The sequence below is a fragment of the Lupinus angustifolius genome, chromosome LG18 (assembly GCF_001865875.1).
Source record: "Lupinus angustifolius cultivar Tanjil chromosome LG18, LupAngTanjil_v1.0, whole genome shotgun sequence".
Taxonomy (NCBI): domain Eukaryota; kingdom Viridiplantae; phylum Streptophyta; class Magnoliopsida; order Fabales; family Fabaceae; genus Lupinus; species Lupinus angustifolius.
In genome coordinates, this window is record NC_032026.1 from 2486621 (window position 1) to 2498897 (window position 12277).

A 12277-nucleotide genomic window follows, 5' to 3' on the forward strand; every position below is an offset into this window, starting at 1 on the left:
TATTCTACGAGAATTGTTTTCAATTATGTCACTATCATGTATACATATGTATATTATCGAATCAACTTATGAACCTAATGAATTGAGTTGTATTTGGTTCAAGTTCACCTTTTTAATTTAACAAGTTCAATTCAAACTCAAATTCAACTCATATAATTAATAAATTAAAATTTTCAAACTAAATAATGAGTCAAGTTTCATATAAATATCAAATTGATTCAATTGATTGTGAACCTTGTTTACATATACATGAGCACATATATGATCTTCCCGAAGTGAACCTATGTACTATGCACCACTTATATGTTTTTGTTTTGCATTGTCTATCAATACAATGTTATTATTCTCTTTAGTTCTTTTAAGGGTGCATTAACTAATTTTATTAGTTTATTTTAATCGATTAAATGTTTATGTTAAGGACAAATAATACTTGTATAAAAAGATTTTTAGAAAATAGATTGTACACAAGGACAATTTTATTGCCAGCCAAAAATGGAACGGATCGGTTCTCTTTGAATAGAAAAAATTCAATAATTCAATTCAAAGGCAGAGTAAATTATATTGTTTTAGTAAAAGTATTGGCTAACTTATCTCAATAATGCACTTTTTAAAAATAATCATATAAATAGAGTAGTTTATAAACTATTTACCAATTTGAGGGTTTTCTAAAAATATTTACTAAAATGAGGTACTCAAACTAAACTATTTACTAAATTGGAGCAATCAAAGTTAATCTATAGTTAAATTATTTTTGTCATGACACATATTAGTTTCTGGCAAAAAAAATAAAAATAAACTGAAAATTATAATTAAAAAAATAAAATTAATTTTTTTACATTTTTTTCAAAAAACAAAGAAAAACAAATTGGGTGGGACCCACAGCAGCGTGTCACCACTCCAACTAGCCATGTGGCGCTAGTTGGAGTAGCAGTGGCGACACGTGGCAGCGTCTAACCCCTTTTTTAAAAAGAGATTCCAGAAAATACTTACTTCATTTTTTAACTTATTTTTTTAAAAATACAACAACTTATTTTTGGTATGAGGTTTTAAATAAGAGATATAAAATAAGTTGTATTTTATTAAAAACAAAAAAAGAAGTTAAAAAATGAAATAAGTATTTTATAGATTTTAAAAAAATGATTTTTTTGAAGAAAAAGGGGTGGGATATATTGCCATGTGTGACCACTCCAACTAGCGCCACATGCATCGCTAGTTGGAATGGTGACATATGGCAACGAGTTTCATCTAATTTTTCTTTCTTTTTTTTTTTAAAAAAATTAGTTTTTTATTTTAATTTTTTTGGACCAATCAGAAACTAACATGTATTATGGCTAAAATAACTTAATAATAGATAGACTTTGACTGTCCCATTTTGGTAAATATTTTTTTTGCCTACTCTCAAACTGGTAAATAATTTATAAACTGCCCTATTTATGTAATTATTTGTAAAAAGTGTATTATTAAGATAAATCCGCCAAAATTATTGCACAAACCACTCCCCTCATTTTTCCCTACACAAGTCACCCCTTATTTATATATATATACACATTACACTAGTTATCTCTCCATGATAAATAAATGTGATATAATTAAGTTAGTCAAAATATGGGCAATGCATATAATTAAGTTAAATAAAATGTGATAAATAAATGTGATATAATTATCTTTTAAACAAAAAATGGGCAATGCATATAATTAAGTTAAATAAAATATTATATATTGTGAAGATAAGTTTAATTAAAAGATTACACTTATCTCTCGTACAGATATAGTCAATATAATGTATATATAAAATAGAAAAGATATAAATGTATTTATATAATTTCACTAAAACTGTATTATTTATTTTTAATTTTCTTATTATCAACCTGAGTAGTGACTTTCCTCAAATCGGCAACTAGCAACCATTGGTTTTATAAGATCTACTATAATGTCATAATATATAAATTTCCCCTAATCATTCCACAACCTATTTTTTTTAGTCTCTTTATGCCTCAAGAAATTTGACTAATCTTTATTTAATTTCCAATTATTTTGTGGGCTTTAATAGTCTCAAACCACCTAATACATGATTGTATCACCTTTTCTATGATATTACCCCAATTTTCTCTCTAACACATTCATTCTCAAACCTATCTTATCTAGTTATCTACCACTATATTCTTATCTCTAACATTAAGTTTGTTATCTTATTGACATTTTACTATACAACATCCAAACTCATAACACCTTATTCACTGTGTCATTTCATTGATCTCCCTTAAATCCTATGATATATGAAAAGGGATAACACATTTTTAAAGAAACAACAAAACAAAAAAGAAACATCTAAAAACATGATGGCAGGGCTAAGAATGCAACAATGCTACATTCTGCTGGTGGCTAACAAAAGTAACAATAAAGCCAACCAAAACTTAATGGTACATTAATATCTTTCTACACTAAAGAACAAGAGTTCAATTAATAAAGAAAAAGGGAACAAAAGTTCAACTAGAGCAAGAAATCATGATTGCTTATCCTATAACCAATTCACTGGCAATCTGATTGATGATCACAGAGCCTTGCATCCAAATACTAATCACGAATTCATGATGACAAATGCTTGTATCTGAGCAACTAAGATGGTTGGTAAAAGGAACTGAAGGACAGCTTAGTCATGGATCGTGGAACCAAGTTCATTGTCCTCATGGGCTCAGGGATATATAAAAGCACACTTAAAAGAGAGTTTTCACGTCTTGACTAGCTTTGCGGTCGATAGCTTTTTAAGCATTCTGTCATGATTGAGCATGGCGCTAACACTCTCAACCACCAGAATGATCTGTCCATATGAGAAGAGACATACATTAGTTTATAGGATGACAATGAATCATTTAATTTTGATACAATTTGTCGGCTTTAAACCCGATTTATGCAAATTTTAAGCCTAAAAGCATTTTTCAATGGCAATGAAGCAAATTCCAACGCGTGAGAGATGAATTGTGATAATTTTTCAAACTATGAAATTTTTTTCTGTTAATAGAACAAAACAAGGTTCATGAGCTTGCATCACTTTGGCTCATAAGCTACCCACAAAATCTATCAGCCCTGTAAAATATGCTTGGAATTAAATCAGTTACCAGGCTAACAAATATGAGGCAAATAATTTGAATTAGTCTCACAGTGCCTAGTATTGTTAAGTGGATACGAATAAAAGTCTAAAACTTAAGCATGGTCTGGGAGGGAGTCTCATTGTGATCATGATAAAATAAGTGTGCATATGGTAGACATACTTTGAAAAGTGCCAACCATTTACATTTATTCAACATACACTTGAGCAAACACCCCTTCCCCAAAAGAATAAAAATAATAGCAAAGGAAAAAGAGACAGCAACAATATATATTTTTTGAATCATTAAATTAACACAAGGAGAAAAGTTAGTATCGACGAGCAGAGATAATGCACCTGGAAGCATGCATAAGTAATTGCAGTTCCGAAGTAAAAGTTTGCATTCCCAGTACCCTGCAATATCATCACACGCGTGAGGAACTGAGGATCATATGATAATTAAACAGTCTGAAAATGTAGATCAGCCCAAAACTCCATACCCTCCATATCCATAAGTTGTGCATCACAGGGCTAAGCAGTGAAGCCCCAACATAACCAGAAATCAGAAAGAATGAAAACTGCATATCTGAAAATCAAGAAAGGTTGATTATTCAAGAGAATATGTTCAGTATAAAAGTTCAGTAAGAAAGAGAGTTAACCTCTGAGTTCATAAGCAAATAACCCCAGTAAACCTAAGTATAGAGCCGAATCACCAACCTGATTAAATGGAAACAGAATAGTTGAGGGATCAATCAAATTGCAACAGAATGCAAATTCACACATTAAATACAAGTTTGCAACATAATATGTTCAATATAAAGCATTGATGGACTTTTCCAGTCTAGTTACTGACAAGTTTTAGACAGATAGATAGCCACAATTTCAGAAACTTTAAATATATCTTCAAATTTACATGTTTACATCTTCATACTAAACAGTTAGGTTTTCACTTCCAAGTGTACAAGCTTGGTATCAATCCACCCTTTGGTATCAATCCACCCTTTAGTACCGAAATGGGTTCTTCACAAGAGCAAATGAACAGATTTTAAGTTGCACATATTCTATTTGGGACAATGTAATATTTAAACATAATGGGTTTCAACATCTAAAATAAATCAAACAAAAGTAGCATTTCTTTGCTTTTAAATAATAAAAAAACTTTTCCGCTACACCTGGTGAAACCTACTAAAGAAATAAACAACTTACTGAAGGATAAGACTTCAACATGGAAGAAATCACAATGTATACAAAAGCTAGAAAGCATGGTCGGTGATTCAGCCGTAAGGCTAAGGGAACCATCATCAACAGAATATTCCCATGGAATACTATCAGGAAGAAGTTTCTGAAAAAATCAAAAACTTCTGCGAAGAAGTACCTGTATTCAAAGAATGTATGAGAATAAAATAAGTGCCAATGTTCACAGGAGGAATTAAACATTCAAGACTACATTAGAAGTGATGGTTTCCTTTCCCATAGAACATACCAAAAAACTCCAATATTTGGAGAGAGGTCTGGTATGGTGAGAATAAAGCCATAGGTTCTGCATAAACAAACTAGAAACTTAGAACCAATAAAGATGGATTATACAATATACTAAACATTAAGTAACAGCAGGTGGATCCACTCTGGTACTGGAGAGGTACAGTACTTTTTCTTTCAAAGAGATGCACTTTTTGGTTTAAATCTCAGCCATTGATTATTTAGCGTGCCACATTTCTGTATCTCTTTGAAAAAGAAAGGTACTGGACCTCTCTAATACTAGAGAGGATCCACACTTTAAGTAACAAGATTGAAAAGCAGCCATTCCCACTAAGCATGAAATCATGTAACAAATATTGATATCAGCAATAGCAAATAAAAGAAAAAGAACAGTATAAATTTCATAATCGTAGTCAATGTTCTTGAACCAAGCATAATACAGTAAAATGTAGCTCCTCCACCATTAAGTAAAAGCATTGACAGTCACCATACTAAATTCATTCAGTGCCACAAGTTACTTCTTAAACAAAGATGCTGAAAAAAATCATAATACTTTCTGGATAATAGAAGAAAAATTAGTGAATAGTATATGCTTTATCTTCCCAAACTACAAATTAATTTACTTTTACTTTATTTATATTAACAGTAGGTAGACCACCATACTATAAGCCATGTTAAAGCAACCTTTTGAACAACTCCTGTAGTCCTCCATGCTGTCTGAGATAAATGCTACATAGGACTAAAACATAGGATGACCACAGCAAAGTCCAGAACAGAAAATGACTGACTGACTTCCATGAGAAGACATTCAGCATGCTTAGCTGATTCCTCACGCCCTCTTCTAAACGATTGTTATCACTTGAAGAAGAATTGTCAACTTCAAACTTTTTTCTTTGCAGGAATAATTTCCTAGGAGGAGCATCGAGACCATACCCAAATAATAATATCACCTGGAAAATAAGATAATATATGAATCTATACAGAGATAAAATTTATAAATTAAAGAAGACAAGATTTGCAGAGTTTTACAAATGCTATGTAATAGACTCAAACGAGAACATACTGGGATAAGAAGGATTGCAGGGTACAGAGACAAGTGCGTAGCCATGACCCACCCAAAAGCCGCCAGCGGTGCTAGTCCTGTTGTACATAAATACAGTCTCAACATTAGACAAAATAATAGCTGAAGATCATACGCCAGTTAACACAAGGTGATAATGATGTGTTCAACTCATCCTGTCTTAATATTCAATGACTGCCCTAATAAATAATTTAATTTCTTTATGAGATCTAACCAGCAGCCAACCCCACCAAGTGGGACTAAGGCTTGGTTGTTGTTGATGAGATCTAACCAGCATTCCAAAACCTGATCTGCTTGCTAGAGATATAGCAATTAGCAATCTTTTCACTCAAGTGGATATCAACTACATGAAGACACATTCAATGACAATGGTTATATCAACTTGAACATAAAAGGCTGAATAATTTCTTATTACTAGTTCATGAATTCTTTACGAGGTTTTCATAATATGGAATAAGGAACTTACATCTTATTTCTTGCCTAAACTACAGTTGAAAGTAAGGTAAAAAAATAATACCCTAATAATTGTACAATCCAATAGTTAACAAATGAAATAGTGCTCGTGCATGCTAGGAAAATAAGAAAAAAATTAACTTAACATGATGAATTATGAATGCAAGGCTCAAGCATGTCAGGTAAACCAGTGGAATTCTTCTAAAGCTGATGTAATGCCATGAAGGATATATGACATTGAATTTGAGAGAATATACACAGGATGTCAGGATTACAAGAAATAATGGACTGATACAAAAAATAATGATAATTTAATGTTAGTTGGTAGTCAGTTTAGTCCATATTCTTGTGGACATAGGCTCAATCCCCATCAGAAGTATTGTTTTACAGGTTCTAGTGCTTAACAGAAAAACACATTTCTTTCTATCCAAAACAACCTAAGATGAAGAAACATATTTAAGTACGCAAAAAAGGATAGATATAAAAACCACTGGCAAAATTGTCCATAAAAGTCTATTTCTATAAACACAATTCTTGAGCTAAAATCTGATATTCCTACAGTCGCTTCCCATCAGAACTTCTCCAAGAAACGAAAAAATAAATGTTCTTTTCATCAGACAAGGACACTATCAAAAATTGTTCCCAGTATTAGGGATCAGATAATTCTTAACCAGAAAACAATCAACAGTTAATGATGAAACTAAAAAGAGAGACAGTAGAATCAATGAAATATTTGATAACTCAAGTTATAAATTATAGGTGGTTAGCTACTTACGTTTACATGCTCCATAAAGCGATAGCACAACCATTAAGTTCTCAATTGCAGATGTGGATAGACCAATACAAGCAACTATTGTGAAAGGATTCCATAAATATACAAGAGCTGCAAGATCTCCTGAAGGCAGAACCTCTGGAAACATTGAAGATGCTATTAAAAGGGATGAACAAGAATTTACATCGAATGCCAAAAGATCCATAGCCTTGCAAGGAAGTTTTACGTTAAAATATATTATCATAACTTACCATGCAAAAACACACATTTATGGCCACAGTCTAGTGTACACTGTACAATAATAAATTCATGCAGATAACAAACTTTTGGTATATCTAAATAAATTTTGGAAAATACTTTATCACAAAAGTAAACTCTAAAATAAGTCCATATTTTCAATTTCAACCAATTTAACCCCCAAATTTCCAATCAAAAGATAAACCTGGACTATAGAATGACAACACCTTTAACTTCCCTCAGGGTGAGCCCAATCATCGACCATTAGTTTTGACAATTGGCTACTAATGATCGCAAAGATGTTTCATTCCTACTTCTTTTTAACACTTTTAATATGTCCTCCAAAGAAAGGAAGAAAACCAAACCCAAGAGTCAAAAGTAGCATTCCATCTTCGATAACAAACTAGTAACACTATATGGTAATCTTTATGCAAGTGTCATGTCATGATTATCTAATAATAAATTAATAATACAATCAAGTCATTAGTATATTGAAAAACCTCAGCTTTTATATAAAAAACAAAGTAGGTTTTGATGGTTCAAGATCTGTTTATCAGCAATAGGCTAAATAAAAAATGGGAGAAGCACAGCACAGCCAACTGTAACATCTGAAATTTAGACAAAAGGATCACACTTATGGCACATGCTAACCACCTGAATTTTGTGATAAGTGATGAAGGCCAAGTAATTTTAATCTAGAACTGTATGCCGCCTGAAGGGTTTCACCAGTAGCACGGATGAGCATTGCACAGATCACATCTGCAATCACAAAAACAAAACTATATCCAGAAATGAGTTGATATTTACAGCTTAACTAACTAAACACAAATGCATCAGGAGAATAACGATGGTGAATAAAAATCACGATCACCTAATGCCACAATCACTTAGTCCTAGGGTATGCACAAGTTAAAAGTATGAAAGAGTCGGGGCAAAATCAAGGTTTCTCATCTAAAAGAGGTACATTTTCCCAGTTTAAAAAATGTATAAAATAAATATACGCATACAATGTTTTAAATCTGCCAAATGATAATTACTGAGCAACAAAGGGTAACCAATGCGACTACTAGACTTTTATGGTTACCCAGATTATCCTCTCGCCTGAAAGACAATAGACTAATCTCGGGTGTCCAGCCAGACACCTTAGCAGGGACCCAGTATTTTTTACACATACATGAGTCAAGGATCGAACCTGGGAACTTAACTTACTAGATTAGGAAATAAACAACTTGGTAAACATTAATTGACAAGTAAAGGAGAAATGAAGTTACCCGCATAAAAGATGATCAGGTTGTCCTTCAATTCTGCACCACCACCAACAGCAACAACACCAACATGGTTTTCAATATTTTATTAAAAAAACACAAACAAGTGTCGGAGACTCCAACCTAGTAAGGTACGAGGAGAATAAATGCATGCAGCCTTACCCTCGCAACCGAACCGGAATTTGAATCCATGACCTCCAGGTCACAAGGCAAGTCACCTTACCTTTGCGCCGAGGTCACCCTCGATTTCAATTTAATTCCATAAATGAAAAGAAAATCTGAAGTTATTAATAGTAGTACCTGGTAACTGTTAAGGGGCCAAGGAGTGTCAATAAGAGAGGAGAACCATGGTACATTGATCCAGAATAAGGTGACATTGATGATTGCTTCAACCAGTAACCTTCAGCCACTGTTAAAAACACAACAAAATAATAAAATAATAAAATGTTAGTGTACGCGCGCGTGTATGTGCGCGTGGAGAAAGAAAGAAAGAAGAAAAAGCTTACGGCGACGGAGGCTGGTGAGTGGTGTAGCGATTTCGGGGCGAGAAGAGAGGTTGAGGTTTTTTGAGGAGTAGAACAAAATGAACCTCAAAATTACGGAACCTAGCACTGAAATCCAGAACCATTGCACCTTCTTCATTTTCGTTTTCTTATTCGTTAGATCTATTGGTTCTGGTAATGGTTGTAGTAGCGTGTTTTGGGGGTTTTCCTATGAATGGAATAAGTGAAATTGTGAGAGATCAGAGAGAGAGAGAGAAATTCGGAACAAGAAAGAGATGAGGGTTATGGATTTGGTTTTACCAATGGCTGAATCGAAGGAGATGGGAGACGACGGTGGTGAGGTGAAGGGCGCCGCCACAGCTTAACGGCTGGCTTGTAATTTGGGTCTGATTTTGCATAAATCGGAATCTGAAGGGAGGGTATGTGTGCAAATTAAGTTAAGAATATTTGAGTTGTTGTTATTACACTTTTTAAAAATATTATATTAATGTTTAGAGTATATTATAATTATATTTCCTAAATTTTAGTGATATTACATAAATCATTTTCTTTTTTAACCTACACAGGTCATCCTTAATTAATTATATATATATATATATATATATATATATATATATATATTACATTGAATATAGTATATCGTAAACAAGTCCAAATACTTTAAGAGTCATATCTATTTATTATTTTTTGTTCAATTCAAATTGTATCAATAATTTTAAGGAGATATTTAAAGTACTCTTACATTATATTGTAACTAACCAAAAATGAATAAACATTCATTCTTATAATATTTAGACTTGTTTTCACAATATATCATATTTTGTTTAACTTAATTATATTTGTCATCATTTTTTGTTTAATAAATTACAATTATCTCTCATACTACAGAGATAGTCAATATAACATATGTATATAATTATGAGTAGTTAGTATAAGTTTAAAAAAAGATAGAGAATTTATATAATTTCACTAAAACTTAAGGGTATAAATGAAATTTACTCTAATAATTATTATCTGTTATACTTTTTTTACATGGTCATAAGCTTCCAACCAATGTTGTAAAAACTGTACAGTACCGACCGGTTCAATCAGAAAACCGGCGAACCGAACCCTTAACCGGTATAGTATAGATATTGAACCAGTCAAGTATCAAAACCGGTCAAAATCATTGAACTCACTGGTATTTGACTAAACAGACCGGTTTATACAAATTTTTTTTTTAAAAAAAACTTAAAAACTCATTACAAGGTGACTCATCTTTCCAACCATTCTTCCACACTTCAAGGCACATGCTTCCAATGTATACTTAGATTACACATTTTGGTTCCTAACATTCGTGTATAATCTCATTGACATTTGTGTAATCTTGGAGTATTGTCTGAAGATAGGATTTGGTGCAAAAATATAATCTCAATATGAGACAACTTTGACTCATTGATGTTAAATGTTAAAACTCCAAAATTATTTGTTTTGTAGAGTGAGTTGTGAACTTGTGTCATTTATTTATATTTTGCGGTTGTTAAGTGATACTTTTGGATTGATATATATTTTGTAATTTAGACTTTGAATTTGCTAAAGACTTAAAGTTGCTTGTTTATGTGAATTTTGAGTAGATTATGAATATGGATTATAAATTTTGAGTAGATTATGAATATTTTATGTGAATTTTGAGTAGATTATGAATATGGATTATAAATTTTGAGTAGATTATGAATATGGATTATAAATTTTGAGTATCTATCTATTTGAAATTTTTTTGTTATAGGTTTATATATATATTTAACCGACATGGAGTTTAATTACTGAATCACCGGTTGAACCATTATACCACTATATCAATATCGTGACCGGTTTGATAACCGGTACGGTTTTAACAACACTGCTTCCAACATCCCTCCAGTAGAGAATTGGAAATAAAAAATGAAATAGATAACAAGCTATAGTGATATTTTGTTTGCTACATAAGAAACTAAACTAAAACAAAGGAGTGATATATGATCAATAAAAGTTTAATCAATAAAGGAGTGATATGATTTAGCATATAGTTTATAAGTTAATGTGTATAGAATTATATTATATATTTTATAATAAATTTATAAATATAAATATTTATTTGCAACATATAATTCAATTATTGAAATGATTGTTTTGATGATTATTTAAAAATAATTAGGGCTCGAAATGAGTCGAACCGAGTTCAACCAAAGTTCAGCTCGATAAGGATTTGTATAATTCGAAACTCAACTCGAGTTCGAAATGAGCTATGTTTTCAACTCGACTGAAGTTCATGAACTATTCGGTTCGAATTATATTTGGCTTAAGTTCAGCTCATTTATTTAACAAGATTAATTTTTAGCTCAAGTTTGATTCATTTGGTTCACAAATCAACTTTGTCAAACTAAATAATGAGTCAAGTTTTGAACATATGTTAAATGAGTTTGTTCCTAAGAAAAAGAAATTTTCTATTTTTCGGGGTCTCGAAGGAACGTGGAAACACATAAGAACTCTTGAATTGAAATGGAAAAATAGATGTAACTCCATTCATTGTTAGCCATACAAACAACTATCATTTTCAAGGTTCAAATCCTTAATTCATTTTGAAAAATATGAATTTTGTTCACACACAAACTAATTTTGTCCCATACAACACAATATATTTTAACTAATATTTTCTCATGGGGGCAGGTTCACTACTAAATTGGTCCACCATAATTATAATCATGCAACCAAGTTGGATTTTAACAGCTAAGAGCCAAGAGAAGAAGATAAATTAGCCAGTGTTGGTTAAACAAGCATTAGCTGAAAAGCAAGATTGTATGACATGATGATTGAAGGGGAATAACGGAAAAGTGAAAGTGGTGAGAAAAATAATATGAACCAAAAGCAGTAAAGCTTAGAAATACTCACAATGGGTACATATAATACTAGTTTATGGGTATGAACACATTTTATAATATCTACCCTTAGGTATCCATAAATTTATAAATTTAGTTTTTAATTAAATTTTTATAGATATTATAGTTTTTATATTATTTTAAGATTATATATTATAGATTATATATTTATTATTATTTCATAATAAATTACGCATATTTAACTATGATCATAAATTTATCATATAAATATCATATTATTCATGTAATAATTAGTTTTAAATATTTATTTTTACAAAGAATATATATAATTAAAATTGAAAATTCATTGGGTACCCGCACGAGTACCGACAAATATTGTGACTTTGGAAACGGAAATCACTACTCGCGCCCGCCTAGACCTGTTGTCATCCCTAGTTTACATAGAGGAGAAAATGGAATGGTCAAAATAATAAAATATATTGATAATATTGTGAATGATGATATGATGATATTATGATAATTGTTTGATAATATACTAGTACTAGAC

The 12277-nt window shown here is 31.3% G+C and overlaps 1 protein-coding gene across 3 annotated transcripts; it reads right to left on the bottom strand.

Moving 5' to 3' along the window:
* LOC109333336 (phosphatidylinositol glycan anchor biosynthesis class U protein-like) lies at window positions 2385–9322 on the bottom strand. 3 transcript variants are annotated; one of them, XM_019568777.1, is made up of 14 exons: window positions 9102–9322; window positions 8879–9050; window positions 8673–8781; window positions 8379–8411; window positions 7762–7886; window positions 6874–7026; window positions 5628–5704; window positions 5249–5514; window positions 4569–4625; window positions 4292–4460; window positions 3745–3802; window positions 3586–3671; window positions 3443–3499; window positions 2385–2818 (listed from the first exon to the last, which is right to left on the bottom strand). In XM_019568777.1, the coding sequence occupies exons 2-14, from the start codon at window positions 9012–9014 to the stop codon at window positions 2729–2731; spliced, it is 1416 nt and encodes a 471-aa protein (XP_019424322.1). In that variant the 5' UTR covers window positions 9015–9050; window positions 9102–9322; the 3' UTR covers window positions 2385–2728. The 3 variants fall into 3 exon arrangements, with proteins under 3 accessions (XP_019424322.1, XP_019424323.1, XP_019424324.1); XM_019568778.1 differs by having other exon boundaries at window positions 6874–7017; window positions 8879–9321; XM_019568779.1 differs by having other exon boundaries at window positions 6874–7008; window positions 8879–9320.